At 35.4% G+C, this 16135-nt stretch overlaps 1 protein-coding gene across 1 annotated transcript in view; it reads right to left on the bottom strand.

Moving 5' to 3' along the window:
* The window catches only part of LOC129219793 (solute carrier family 2, facilitated glucose transporter member 1-like), a 57488-nt gene extending 45201 nt beyond the window's left edge, over positions 1 to 12287 (bottom strand). The window contains exons 1-4 of the mRNA XM_054854095.1: positions 12175 to 12287; positions 10359 to 10644; positions 9584 to 9754; positions 620 to 727 (exon numbers count right to left, since the gene is read on the bottom strand). Of these exons, the coding sequence (XP_054710070.1) occupies positions 620 to 727; positions 9584 to 9754; positions 10359 to 10644; positions 12175 to 12276 (667 nt within the window). The 5' untranslated portion in view covers positions 12277 to 12287. The remainder of the gene's footprint in view (positions 1 to 619; positions 728 to 9583; positions 9755 to 10358; positions 10645 to 12174) is intronic.
* Positions 12288 to 16135: the final 3848 nt, after the last annotated feature.

Genomic DNA, 16135 nt, shown 5'->3' with positions numbered 1-16135 from the left:
GTCTCCAGGTTGCTTCCATATCCTACACTTACACGCATACATACACGCACGTATACACACCGAAACATATACACACAACACACACATGCATACACCTACACACACATACACGCACACAAAAACATACACACACTCAAACACATACACACACGCCTACATACAGACACGTACACATACATACAGAAACCTACACATACACATACACCTACACATACACACAACTACCCACACACTCATACCTGCACACAGACACGAACACACATGCCTACACACACATACACATACCCCCTACACACAAACACACATACCCCCCATAAACACATAAACATACACGCCTACATACACACAAATACTCGTGATTGCGAAAAACATAATTTGAATTCAAGAGGTCAAAATTCAAATTAATTTTTTTTCTTTTGCTTTGTGGGGAAGGAGGGAGGGGGGTATGACACCACAGAAAACCGCCCCGATTGTCAGCCTTGCTAGGTACGCCACTGCATTAACGTAAACGGGGAAATTGGTGACAAACAGGAAAATTGGGTGTCGAAGTTACCCTGAGTTTCACTGTATTGGAAAAAAAAATCGGTAGGTAACACTGAAGTGTCATTCTTTTACTGACCTTCTCTCGCCCGTTCCTCATTTCCTTTGTTCATGTAAATAAATTTTGGCGTTTCAGGGCAAAAAGGCAACGTAGCTAACATCATCACAGCAGGTACGCAAATAAGGGCTGAAAAGAAGATTTTCATTATCTGAGGTAACTCAACGCCGCTATAACAATTTATATTGTTACAAATTCTGTAGATAGTAATTATTTTTATGATTAATTTGTCGTAATTTAGCTAAATTTGGCGTTTATTAAATTATCTTTCATCTAAAATTATTGTAGCAACGTAACCTGTAAATAGTTTCTTGTAATGAATATACAGCCCCCTGTACATTCGGCCGAAGTATACGGTCCCCTCATTTCTGAATGATAAAATTTGTGAATGGAAAAAAATAAAATAACGGTCTACGATTTTCGGGAATCTTATGGAATATTTGAGATTTCTCTTTCGATGTCTATAAATAGCCGTCCCGCATGATAAAAAGACAGTCTCGATTGAGAATTTGTACTGAGAGTGTATTAGCTCTGTTTATTGCGAGGCATTTCGCTGTGTTGTTTTACGTATTTGGATGTAAATACGTGTGTAACCGTTGCGTTGACGGTGTTGAGTGATATTTGCTTAATTGCTGATGATTAATTTAGCAGTTGTTGACGATCTTTCCTGTAAATAGTGTAAATAAATCTCCTGTGTTTTCTCAAGAACTGTGTCGTCCTTTCAAGAAAGTTGGAAGTCGTACCGGATCCGTAAGAATATTGTCGGCTGAGTAATGCACAAAGCTACTGCAAATTTTGAAACAATGGAATGTTTCACTGTTCTTGAAAACTTTTGTGTGAGAGAAATCGTAAATACTTCTAGATCAAAACTACCCCCCCCCCCAGGTCTTGATTTTAACATTGTTACCAGTCCTAATACCGTATTTAATACACGTGTAAGGACTATTGTGACCAAAAATCCCCTCCAGAAGGAATATCTGGCTGCGCTGGTGCGGAATGTGAACGCTTAAGTAGTTACGAATTTTCAAAAAACCTTGGACAGTTTATCTTCATTTTTATGCATTTGGTATTAGTGTAATAGTTTATGAAATACTCATAGACTAATAATAAGAGTAGACCATAGAATAACAATAAGAATAAACCGAGCTTTCCCAGACTTGCTGATGAAAAAAAAATGGTTCATGGATACATCATGTGACTGGTGGGAGGCTTGGCGAAAACTTTGGCAACATGGTTGCTAGATGGCAACATTATCTATAGTTTGGTACTCGACTTCATTATCATTTTTTTTCCAGGTGCAGAGATTGAACTGTTTTTCTTTTAGTTATGCATTATTTTGACATTAGTAATTACTTTTTGATCACAGTTTTCAGTAACTTTTATTTCATTTGGAACTGCTACGTCAGCGTTGGCGTGAACGTAATGGCGTAAACGTTTTGTGTTAACGCAAAAATGTACTAATCGGTATCTTAAATTGAAATTGTAGGTAAAATCTTACCGTTTGACGATTCTTTTTGGGCGCTTGCATCTTTAATTGCTTAGAGAGTTATTGAAATTGACTAAAGAAAATGCACAATACTATCTAAACGAAAAAATCACTATATTAACAAAATATTTACAACTTAAAATAACAAATTTACAAATCGGACTCCATAAAAGATCATTCTCCGTGTTCCATCAATTCTATTTATTTTATTTCTCGCGGGCCTCCGCTGTTTGCTAGGATATCCACCAGTCACATGGTTTTGTTTATGAGCAGCAAAAGGGTTGCCATAGCTCAGTCTAGTAGACCGAGCTTTCTTATTCTTGCTGATGATGAAAATTGGTTCTCAGATGTATCATGTGACTGGTGCGGAGCTCGACGAAATTTTTGGCAGCATAGTTGCTAGATGACAGTATTATCTGTAGTTTGGCACTCTTATTTTAAGACGGAATCGATTTTCATTAGTTTTTTTTTTCTTTTCCCCGGTGCAGAGATTGAACTGGTTTTCTTTTAGTTATGAATTATTTGGGCATTAATAATTCGTTTTAGTTAACAGTTTTCAGTAACTTTTATTTCAATTGGAACTGATCATTTTAAGTGTAATGTTATGTGTTAGCTAAAAGTTTTCGTCGCAAACATGCTGAAACAAATTGCCGTCTATGTTATGCTGAAACATACTGCCTATACTGCAGTTCTTGCAATAGTGAAAGAAATTAGGGGGTACTACGTTTCTAATAAATGCCGAAGGAAGTTTGAATTTCGAAAATTGCTGGCTGCGGAAGTTGTCCACCGTAAGCTATACTAGATAGTAGCCAACTGAGAAATCCGCCACTGTAGTAAACTAAGCATCGAATTATTTTCCCACTTTTCTTTCTTAAATCAATATAATAACAATAAGTTGTTTTCTCAAAACGAGTTTGGTGTTTCGAACTGTCTAAATAACGTCAGTACATTATTAAACGGATGTCCCCACAAATAAATAGGGATCAAATTTGACAATCTCGTAAATTTTTAAATTTCAACACAGAAATACGAATTATTTAAAGACAATATGTGTGCATAAAATAGAGAACTAAAAATAAAGATTGTTTTTAGCTTAAAAGGGGATCTTTCAAATTGGCGGGAAAAATTGTCGCCAACATTAAGACGAACTTGCTAACACTTTCAAACCTTTTCAAAGTGCATTTCACTTCTCTGAGGATAAAAAGACTTCCAGAAGTTAGCAAGATAGTGTATAAAATGTATTCCTATGTGTTTCACTGATATTTCTTAATATTTAATAGAAATAGTTATAAACGCGGCTCGAAAAAGAAAAATTGCAGGAAATTAAACAAAATATAATATTAATAATGCTGCGTACCTGTGAAATGTTAAGCTAATCCTTTTACATATTTTTCTTTGCAAGGAAATGCATACAAATAGTGAACCATTTTTCTTGCACTTCGGTGTTCTGAATAAGAAATTAAACTCTTAACGCTTGGGAAACATGATTTGGAAACGATATGGAAGACGTCGTCTGCTACGATCAACACCTGTCGTTGTTAGGACACATACCAGTCACATGGTTTGGTTTGTGAGCAGCAAAAGGGTTGCTATAGCTCGGTCTACTCTTATTATTAGTCTATGGAAATACTAGCAAAAATACCCGGCGTTGCCTGGGTCAGATTGTGAGAAACAATCGCTACTTTCATTCGTTTTCTGTTTCAACTGAAAAACTCAAAACACCCCGCTTTGATGTGATTTAAAATCGAGCTTCTTCCTTACTTATAAAAGTAAAATAGCAGTAAGTATAAAGAACGACATTTAAACATATAAAAATGTGAAAAATTTTCAAAATATGAAATTTTACTTCTTTAAAAAGATTTATCAGTTTTTTTTGAACATAATCTAAAACTTTTTCTATATGGCTTTTGAAATACAAACGTTTTTAAAAAATGTAGCCACCCGAAATCCCACTATACTTGCCTCAGTTGTTTTGGGAAACTTCAATTATTGCGGGTTCTTGGTGCGATTTAAAATGTTACCAAAATTGTAGTAATCATTTTGGGATACTTTGGATAATACTCCCCCTTCCTACTTTGTAAAACTGTTTGTTACTAATTTTCGTCAATGAGATATTGTCGCCAAATACTGAGATATTTTCGCTGACCATAAAATGATGCTAAACATTTTCATCCGAAATGTTTCCGAAATAAGTAGTAATATTTGACAAATGTTTGAAATTGTCCACAAAGACCAACTAATGGAAGTTTTTATGCTGTTAATATATTTGCCTAATTTAATTAACGGGTTATTATACATTTTAACAAAAGTTTTAAAGATTCTTTTAATGGCGATATTTTAGTTAAATGGTGAAAGCCAAGGTAGAATTACGGTAACCGGGTCGCGGCGATAAATATTTCATTCTGGCAACCCGCTACCTTACCTTGGCGACGGAGCAATTTTGGTAACCCTACACCAAAGCTGATTTGCTATTCGTTTGGCCAATCAGCCATTTCAGAATTTAACTTTACAAAATTGTAATTTATTTGTCCAATAAATCCTTCCTTTTTTTTAAATTCCGTAGAATAATGGTTTAAATTTTCTCAAATGTGTTTTTTGTCTGAAAATTCGCAACATATTGTGTTTTACAATTTTTAGATCTTCGAAACATTTTATTAAATTTTACATCACGAAATGTTTGTCACTTTTAACTCTTTTAAAATATAGCTTCAAAAATTAGTTATTCATACCTTTTGGATACGTTTTTGGAATATGTTCGCAGTAAGTTATTTCCTTCATGTTTTATTGTTCCATCTTAAATTTAAAATTTATTAATTATCGTAATCACTTATTCAGTAAGTTAGAATTATAATTTTAGTTATGATAACATTCTCTGAATAGATATTTTGAAGTGATTTAACTTTTTTAGTAGATCATTTTAAATCTTAATTAAACAGTAAGTATTTTTAATGGTTTTTTTTTTTTTTTCATTATTTCAGTCTAATGTCGTGTTCTATGCAACTTTTACTGTTGTTAAATTTCGGTAAAAATTTATGTTTCATTTTAATGTTCTTTAGGAAATTAAACATGTTGATAGAAAGATTCATTCACATACATCATGATATTTTATTTATTTTTCTACAGAAAAAAAAATGAGTTCAATATTACTGCAATGGGAACGTAAAGAGCAGTATCGGCAAATTTTTATTTAAATTTTTTTTTCGAATTTTCGTCATGAGTTGTACTTTAGCTTTCTTGTACAAGCTTGCTTACTTGCTTTCCACTGAAAAAACAAAAAAGTCAAATTCCATCATTTCGCTATTGTTAGTATCGAATCCAAAACACGTTTCTTTTTATGTCTGAAATGTTCATCTCTGTAGATACTGCGCTTTATCTTCCCACGTTTAAGTTAACATCTTGAAAAAAGTTACCTCTCATTTTTCTTTTCTGCAAAGTTTATTTCAAAGTGAGAAAAATAATATAGTTCTACGAAAAAAAAGGCTTACTCATTTGCTTCTTTATGTATTGGGTTGTTCGGAAAGTCATTTCGTTTTTTTTGGGGAACATGAAAGACAGTTTTCGTATAATGAATAAATATTTTATTAAATTATATATTGGCCATTCTGGTCCAACACCTTTTGCCATCTTTCTGGCAGTAACATAATTCCCTCTCATAAAAGTTTTGGTCCTTGCTGGCAAAAAACTGGTTCAGGTGGTTTTTGACATCTTCATTTGAGGTAAAGGTTTTGCCATCCAAAAAATTTTGCAGGGACCGGAACAAATGGTAGTCGGAAGGCGCCAGATCTGGAGAATATGGTGGATGTTGCAATACGTCCCATTCAAGCTGTAAAAGTTTTTGGCGAGTGACCAAACTTGTGTGAGGTCTCGCATTATCCTGGTGGAACACTACACCCTTCCTGTTGATTAATTCGGGCCTCTTCTCTTTAAGTGAATCATTCAATTTGTCCAGCTGATGACAATAGACTTCTGAATTAATCGTTGTATTGTCCGGCAAAAACTCAAAAAAAAAAAAAAAAAAAAAAAAAAAAAAAAAAAAAAAAAAAACGATTCCTTTGACATCCCACCAAACGGAGAGCATCACCTTTTTTTGGTGAATGTTGGCTTTTGACACGCTTTGAGCCGGTTCATCTTTTCTGCTCCATGACCTCTTGCGCTTAACATTGTTGTATACAACCCATTTTTCGTCCCCAGTAATAATCCGCTTCAAAAATGGATCATTTTCTTGACGTTTGAGGAGCGAATCACACGCGTCAACGCGACGACACAAATTTCGCTCCGTAAGGACATGGGGCACCCACACATCGAGCTTCGAGGTTAAGCCCATGCCTTTCAAATGGCCATAAACAGTCAAATTCGACAAATTTAATCTCTCACCGATCTCTCGTGTGGTTATTCGCCGATTTGCATCAACTAATGCCTTTATCGCATCTTTGTCAGCTTCGACCGGCCTTCCAGATCGTGGTGCATCTTCGACATCAAAATTGCCGGATCGAAATTTTGCAAACCAGTTCTGGCACTGGCGTACTGTTAACACGCCTTCTCCATACACATCCGTCAATTTTTTTCTCGCTTGGACAGCATTTTTACCTTTTCTGAAGTAAAAAAGTAAAATATGACGAAAATGCTGCTTATTGCTCTCCATATTTAAAAGGGCACCAACCAAAAACTACTGCGTAGAATTAATAGAACTTTTTCACACACAAGCCTTGCAATATCAGCTCTCAAGACATATAATGGTTATGCGGCTTAAGTGTGAAGTTGGTTTCGAAAAAACGTAATTAAGTCCTCTGACGGGAAAAAACGAAATTACTTTCCGAACAACCCAATATTTTGCAATATTTCAAAAAGAAAAAAATAATTCTAATGCTTTTTTTTTCTTTACGGTTGCAATCAGAGAAAGAAAATGGTTGATAAACAGTTGTAGTTACCTAGGTGATAGTTTGAGCAATCCGAAGCTCCGCCCCTTGCCTTTGGGTCAACTCTCATTTGATGATTTCTTTTGTTTACATTGTATTACTTTGTTTACATTGAGTAGTAGGTGCCAAATTTGGCAGCTTTTGAAAAAATACGCCAACGCGACCCGGTTACCGTAATTCTACCAAAGCCAAGAAACATTATTACGTAGGCTTTGGTTGCAAAAAAAAAAAAAAAAAAAAAAAAAAAAAAAAAAAAAAAAAAACAGCGCCAGTTGAAAAAATTGCCTATCTTTATAATTGAATCGTTGTAATTAATTATTGCTATGATCTTAATTCTTTGAAATTAATAGATATATTTAGTAACAGATTTTCAATTGTATGTCTGATGCATAAACTCGATTGTAAGGGATAAACTTACAGAAATTTTGAAACGACTCTTTCTTCCAGAATACCAGTTTTCCAGTTTACGCCAAAAGTAAGACGACCGCGCCAGATTCTTAATTATCGAAATATCCCCCTCATTACCTTACAATCACTTTTTCATGACCCGAATTTTGCAGGCCTGTGAAATTTTAGACAACAAACACTTTCTATTTTCTAGCTGTTGCCAAAATAAAATTGTCTTTTTACTTAGTCCCGATATCGATTATTGGCACAGATAAGGATAAAATCTTAAGAAAGCAATAACTTCCATGCTTGCTCCAGAGAAGCCTTGATTCAAAATTTTCATTATGATTACTATTAATATTGCTGTTGTAAGGCAACGAATTTTTGTAACAATGGGTTTTATATTTAATCCTTTAATGGGGAAATTACATGAAACTTACTGTTTTCCATCATAATTTTTTTAAACTAAGGTTTTTAGAAATAAATTATAGTCTATGTTACTCCCTGATAATGTAGCTATCTGTGATGAAAAAATCGTTAAAATCGGTCCAGTAGTTTTGAAGTTTACCCCGGATATACATACAGAGGTATCCATTTATGTATATAGATAAATTTTTATTACTGGGATATTCTTCAATGCTAACCCTGTATAATAGTTAGCGACATTGTACAACTGTAAAACAGCTATAGCGTTTGCCGCCATATTTGTTTAAAGTTGCATGAAAACTACTAATTTGTTAAGTCACGCATTGTTTTGTGTTTTCAAGTCCTCTTTAAATAAAAGATAGGAAAAAAAAACACTTTTGAACAAGATTTAAAATTATGTTAAAATGCTAAATATTCCACAAAAAAAATTAATTAAGCCAATAAAAATCTTTAAAATGTAAAATATTCGACCAAATTAATGCACTAAGTCATTAAATAGCATTTCATTAAAAATTTTAGCAAGGTAAGTAAATACGGTGGTGGTGCAAACACAATTTTTCTGTTTTCTCCAAGATGGGAAGTACTGTCCGACCACGGATTGTATGGAAAGACAAACATCCGTTTTACAGCCGGAAATGGACGAATCTATTATTTTTTACCGATGTCAGCTTTTGCAGAAGCAGAGAGAGTCTCATATTCAAATGAGCGGAATATACGCGCATCAAATTTTTACTTTTCCCCCTTATTCACATAGATTCGTCTTATCTGGACGTTTGAAAATTCCATGCAAACCGTGGTTGGACAGTAAACAAAGCGCCAAGTGCCAATGTACCTCCCAATTTAGCGTTTCTAACGTTTAAACGTTTCATAAACGTTTTAGAATGGTTGCCACTACGTTAACACCCACTTTAAAATGTTTCATAAACTTTTTGAATGGTTGTCAAAAGGTTAACACGCCTTTAAAAACTTTTATGAAATGAAGTGGGTTGCCCGAGTCTAGACTCTCAGGAAAAAATGTCAGCATAAAACCTGTATTGAACTACAGGTTTTAGGAAGGTTAATGCAGGTTTTTCGAAGGGAAAACTCGGATACAGGTTTAATGCAGGGACAATGCAGGTAATGAACAGGTTTTAGGAGGGTAATTTAACTTCGCATAAAACAACGCAGGTATTTGACAGGTAGATGCAGTCACTGCGAGGATAATTTGAACTTTTCCTACTGAAGATTTCCTACGTCAGAAAATTTCCTACTGACATCAGTACAGGTTTTTTGAAGGAGAATTAAACGCAGGTTTTATGCAGGGAAAGTTCTAGTAATGTACGGCTTTTTACATGGGCGCCCATGTGAAAAATTTAAAGGGAGGGGGGGGGGGCTCAGATACTTTCGTTGTGGGTTTGCAAGATATTTTCCACATGGAAACCGCGTTTTCAGTTGATTAGAGTTATTAAAATTTGACATTTTTAATAACTTGGAGAAGAAATATTTTTACATTTTTGTAAAGGAAAAAGTACTAAAAGCAAAGAAGTTTTAATTTCTAAAAGAGAAGGGGGGTGGGGGCTTGAGCCCCTGATTCCCCCCTCTCATACGAGCGCCCATGGTTTTTTAAATCTATGACGATTGCAATTCAACGTTGTAAAAAATATTACAGGTATTTGAGAAGTGAATTCAACCGTTTTCGAATGACTTCTCTTATAGCTGCATTCCAACCAAAGAAACTTGAAATTTCATCATTATACAAGGAATAGAGGTGCATTTCAAAACAGAACTTACCAAAAAGTATTGGCCAACCGGCCTCGGTGCCTAAAATCTGTTTCAGTCCTAATATTTGGGATATCAGTATGGAGATCACCAAGATTAGTTGGTAGAGCGTGCCTATTGCTCCGCGTAAGTGAACAGGAGATATTTCATTCAAGTACATGGGAGCAAGCCCAGCATTTAAGCCTGTTGGAGAGTCATGAACACAATTAAAGTAGATTCACAAACAGAACAGTAACAAATACATTTTCAAGAACTGAGCCGACAAATGTTCATAAAAACCATTGAACTGAGTTGTACACTGACATTTAAAATATCAATTGAAATGAAAAAAAAAATGTTTTTTTTTTCCCTTACCTTTGGAAAATATTAAATTCCTCAAACTTACAAATATGTAGTACTTTTAAATGAAAAATTATCATATAAGCTTTGTGCTACAATATGATTAAGGTGAAAAAACAACACAAATGAAGCACAAATATTGGAAGAAAATAAAGCATATAGCTATTTCAAGGATACAATGGAGCCTCTTCATCAGTGCAAAAAGCTCACCAACACAACCAAAAGTTGCGAGAGAACCAACTTTTGGTTGTGTTGTTCTCTCGCAACTCGTTGTTTTTTCACCTTAATCATGTAGTACTTTTGTCCAGTAATGTATGTTATGTAGTAAATTTATCGTATCACATAAGATCACCAATGTTCATGTTGGCAACAAATAGGAAAACAGTCGCCAAAACATTGGACAGATAATAATATATTTCAAAATCATTAGTTTAAAGTGTGCGTTTACCAGAATTGACTCCGATGACGAATCGCCCAAAGATCAGCATTATATACGAGCCGGCCAAGTCGGCCAGTCCCATCATGATTGCCGCAAGGAATACCAATGCATTGTTGACCAACAGAGCCCCCTTGCGGCCCAGTTTGTTCGCCAGTACGGCGGTGAAGAGGCCGCCCACCATCCCTCCCACGCTGAAGATGGACACCACAATCGAGAAGATAGTTTTCACGATGACCGTACTGGGAGGTGTACCCACCTGGTGGACGTAACTTTCGTTGATGAATCGTTCAATGAGCTGAAAAGAGAAAAGCCATAAGGACACGAATATACAGAGATTATATATGAAGCAATTAAGTAAAGTTCGGAAAAAAATATTGAAGTCACAGAAAAATACAACGTAGCATGTTTCGGGGTCAATTTAGTTTTGCAACGAGATGTCCACGAGAGCTAAGGGTGGTTGGTGTGATTCGAATTAAGGCAGGATGGCACACATTTTCCTTCTCAGAAAATCCATGGTAATGATGGTTTGAACAATCATTAATACTAGTAATAATCATTCGACCAATTTCAATTGTTGATCTGAGTTCAACACCGCAACTATGCGTTAAACATCGTCCTCCCTTCTGTTTGCGAATGGGTCTCCTGTACTTTTTCGTGCTTCATACTTAATCAGTCGCCATTGAAGTACTTGTTCCACTATGAATCATCAGTTTTTGATAGACTTTTACTCCTAAATACGCCCTGCATAACAGCAAACATCCCCACAGCCACCATTGAAGAACTTGTTCCACTATGAATCATCAGTTTTTGATAGACTTACTCCTAAATACGCGCTGCATAATAGTAAACATCCCCACAGCCCACATAGAATTCAGACACAACGCTGTTGTTGATCAACAGAACGCTGGTTTTTCAAGTTTATCCCAGACGGGTTAACGGGCAAGGATGAAAACGGTTAATTCGTTCGTTATCCTTATAAAATTCATCTTTGAAGCCGTTGCGGGTGGTCCTCAACATGTATCAAATTTAGCTTTTACCAGGAAGCGAGGTCGGAATTGACAACGGATACCAAAAATCTTACAAAATTCTCAGTGAGATTAGGAGTTCGTAATCTCTGAAGCAATTGAATATTCGTAGCTATAGATAAATACAAGGCGGGGTCTTAAAAACATTGGTATTCAACAATGCCAATTTTCGTTTCAAATATACGGGTAGCAGAAATTCTATTACTATCGAGTTACTATTTCAAATAAAGGTTAAAAGAATATCCCGGTTAATGTAATAATACATTTTCAATGTACCAAACCGTTTATGTGCGCCATTTTGATTCCGAATATTGGAACATCCCGCTAGTTAGAAGACTTGTTTTTCGTAAATGGGCTGTTCCGTTAAGCAGGCTCGACTGTTTGATATATGCTCAAATTACATGTAAGCAGCTGTTATTGAAAACCTAAATTAATCATTCCGAAGACTTTGCACTCACATTTATAGGTTGCGTTCGACAAACCACACCGGTCGACCGGTGAGTAACCGGTTACTAACCGAAGCGGTCTATCATCTATCGGTTACTTCACCGGTTACCATTTTAAGCTGTTGATTGGTTGATTCAAACGCGTGATCAGTAGCTGTCACGTGATCGGTTAACCGGTAGCCACCGGTTGAGCTCGTCGAACGCAAGCATAGAATGATAGGATACTTTGCATGCAATAACAAAAAATCTTTACAGATATCAGCGAAAACGATCATTTGGAGGCAAAGTTAATGAAAATAATTATGAGTCCAAAGTAATTTAAAACAAATAAATAACTAAACGAATCGAACTTACTTCTTGTGGTGCGTTGGCAACTCCGGTATTATATCCATGTTGAAATGAGGAACCTAAAGCTGCAGCTAGCACAGCAAATACTAAGCGCCCTTGTGAAACCATCAACAAGATGGAAAAACTTTTGATAACGGAAAACAAAAAGACACACGAAACTATAATATGCTTTCGACCAGAATATCAATTTCTCGGGTAACTAGGATGAAATAGAAATAAACATTTTAAGTACAATAATGTAATTTTTTTAATCGTAATTATTTTGTCTTAGTGAGAGTGATATTCCCACATGCAACGGAAGTAATGTAACGAAAGTGTCGGTTACATGACTTATAAATCCTCTAGGAAGAACTATAAGTACCTACTTCTGCAATAAAAGGCACGCTCATAAAAAAACGAGCTGATGTGTGCATCACATGACTTCCTTTTACTCCAATTTAATGTCATTTTCTCATTATTGGCAGTTTTAATGTGATTCAATAGTTTACTCTCTAAATATCACTAGCAGTGGCCAAATTGAAACCAGATTAAAAAAAAAAGCCAAATTTGTCACCGAGTTGGCGACAAAACTTGGCGACCAAAATACTGGCGATACATCGCCAAGTGTCCGCCAAATTATAACACCACTTGGGTTTACATCGAAATTAACAATGATTTCCCCACAAAAAGGGGCAAAAGACCCCCTTTGGAGCATCCGAATGCAACCAAAAAGGGAGGTGCACAACTAGACCCCACTAGGAGTCTAAATACCAAATTTCAACTTTCTAAGACATTCCGTTCTTGAGTTATGCGACATACATACACACATACGCACATACATACGTACATACGGACGTCACGAGAAAACGCGTTGTAATTAACTCGGGGATCGTCAAAATGGATATTTCGGGTGTCTGTACGTTCCTAGACATATATCCACGTGTGGTCGGGTTGAAAAATAAACTCAACATTCATTCGGGGGTGAGCAAAATGGAAATAAAGGCCGCCGATTTTTGATCGAAATTTTTTCGCGAATACAATACTTCTTTTTTTGTAAAAGGAAGTACAAAATGAAGTTCAATGTTTGACCAAGAACTAAGTTGAATCTAGCAAAATGTAGCTGCAGCCATCTTTACGGTGATAAACTTCACCAATGGTTTGGTGGGCCACCGAAGTTTCGCCAGTTTGTAAAAGCACCATTATTTGCAGAAACTTATCATCAACAAAATGGTTCACAGCTAAATTGTGCCAGATTTAACCAATTTCTTTATGAAACACTGAACTTACTTTTCACCTGTAAACATCTTGTTGGTGATAAATTTCACCAATCTTATGGTGCTTTTGTGGGTCACCAGTTTGTTGATGAAACGTATCGCCAATAGGATGGTTGCAACTAAATTTTGCTAAATTTAACCAATTTCTTAGAGAAACATTGAACTTTATATTTTAGGTGCAACCATCTTACTGGTGATAAGTAAAGTTTCCCCAATGTAATGATGCTTTTGGTGATCACTAGTTTGTAAAAGAACAATGACAGAAATTAATGATTATTACGAGCTATAGGGGATTTTTCGATTACTGAGATTTTGGTGTGATCGCCAGGGTTTGGCCAACAGTTGTTCTATTCTGGCAATCTCAAAAAGGCTTAAATACTTTGGTGTCTAGTCTTTGGTATCAAAAGATTTGACGATAGTCCAAAAACTTGTCAAGTATCTCCTTATAGAAATTTTACCAGCTTATGAGCTTGTTTTCTATACTTCCAACTTCAAATCAAGTTACCACTAAAAATACCAAATTACCGCCAAAAACAGCCGCTTTTTCTCCGTTTTCGGAAGTTTCTAAGTAGTTTAACCATCCTAATGTTGCAATTGTAGATCATTTTCTTTACTAATAATAAAGCTGAAAGTCACTCTGTCCGGAGGATGTCTGGATGTCTGTAGGATGTCTGTGACGCGCATAGCGCCTAAACCGTTCGGCCGATTTTCATGAAATTTGGCACAAAGTTAGTATGTAGCATGGGGGAGTGCACCTCGAAGCGATTTTTCGAAAATTCGATTTTGTTCTTTTTATATTCTAATTTTAAGAAACTTTTTCCGAGCAAATGATCACAGCGTGGAATAGTAAATTACGAAATCATCATAACGTGGAACCGTTATGAGCCATGGGCGAGCCATTTAACATAACCAATTGGCGAGAAATTCATCCTCCATTATTTGTTAATATACAGGCGAACCAATGACCTTTTAATTTTCTACTACGGGCAAGGCCGTGCGGGTGCCACTAGTACACAATAAAACTGAAGTAAGTTCCAACAAGGGGCGTGCACAGAAATCCATTCGGGTCCCGTCAAAACCCGTCCCGTGTCTTTTCCGGGGCCCCCTGCATATTGTTTATCCGCATATTTCATCCGTAGTTTTAAAAATATTGGGCCCCTTTCAGGCTTGGGCCTGGGCCTGGGCCAACAGGTGTCCTTCTCCCCCTCCCCTTGCACGCCCCTGGTTCCAACGCATAAGAGTGGATTGGCGGCATTTAATCGAGTTTGGTGACCGACTCGAGAATTGAAAAAATGATCAATATTCTTACGTTTTGTGTCAAGATAAACATACAAAAGTAGTTAAAAATGAAAAAGACGCCTTGTGAAGGTAGTAAATGCTTACCATCCATTCCGCCTGAATGTATTCGTTTAGCGAGATTGGAAGTAAATAATGGAGTTTTTAATGCTGTTTTATTTCGCTGGTGATTTTTTTACATTTTAATGCATAGCTGCCAACCTCAAGATAAAAAAAATAGGAGCACTTAAGGGAAAAAATAGGAGCAATGAGGGTTAAAATAGGAGCACCAAATCGTGGCCTGTGCTAAACCTTCCTTCTGTACCGTAAGCTTCTATAAGTTCTAAGCACCATTACAATGCGTTTCTGAATTTTCATGTTAGATTTTCAACAAAACTACAACCAAGTATAAGATAAAAATATTTTACATTAAAAAAGCATCATTACGTAGGTACATATTGAAAATTAAAAAACATGATTACTGTTTGAATTAATAAAACTGCAACCCTTTTTAAAAATATTCCTTTATACATATCCTACATGTATTGAAAATGCATTGCACAAGATCATATTGAAGATTAAAAAAAAAAAAAAAACACGATTACTTCTTATACTTGGAAGCAAAGCAACTTCATAGTAAAGGTCAAGACTTGGAAATCTTCTAAGTGGTCAGTGGCCACTAGACTCCAAAAACTTAGTGGCTACCACTGTCACCAAGTTTTGAAACACAAACTGGAGGGGAGATGGGGCAGTTTTTACAACTTTCATGAAAAAAATAGATGAATAGGACTTCACACATTTTAAAATAGAGTCATTCAATATTTTTTTTGTACATGGAAAATTCAAGTTAAAATAGATTTCTGATTTATTTAAAAAAAAATAAATAAATAAATGAGAAGTCAGCAGGAACTTTCATTTTAGATGAAATGGTTTCAGCTTATAACAAAGCCTCCGAGGCAATAAGGATCAAATACAGATAAAATTTCTCTTTCAAAAAAATAATTAAAAAAAAACCATAACTTTTTGCCTTTTGTTATTTTTAATAGTTTGCATTGAGACAAACAACCAATTCTGTTTTCGGAAACTTAGGCTATTAATAGTCTTGTCTACTTCCATGTTGCAAATGACCAAAGATGGCAACAATGCAAAAAATTTAAGATGATAGATTTTTGAATTTGTTGCATTAAAAGTAATTATAAATAATTAATAATCCTTTAAAAAACTAAAATTTAGATGCAATAGACAGTTTTTAGCACATTAGCATCCAAACCAATCAGGATAACATAATATTCTGAAGAAAAACTTTTTTCATTTTTCAAGAAAAAATTAAGAATTTTCCGTGTGTGTGTGGGGGGGGGGAAAGAAGCCCATTTCGCATTATTTTCAATAGTTTGCATTGCAATAAACATCTAATTCCAATTTTGAAAACTTGGCCACTT

Source organism: Uloborus diversus, chromosome 4 (assembly GCF_026930045.1).
Source record: "Uloborus diversus isolate 005 chromosome 4, Udiv.v.3.1, whole genome shotgun sequence".
NCBI classification, from domain to species: domain Eukaryota; kingdom Metazoa; phylum Arthropoda; class Arachnida; order Araneae; family Uloboridae; genus Uloborus; species Uloborus diversus.
Note: the sequence above shows the minus strand (reverse complement) of the source record. Positions and strands in the feature narration are given on the sequence as shown.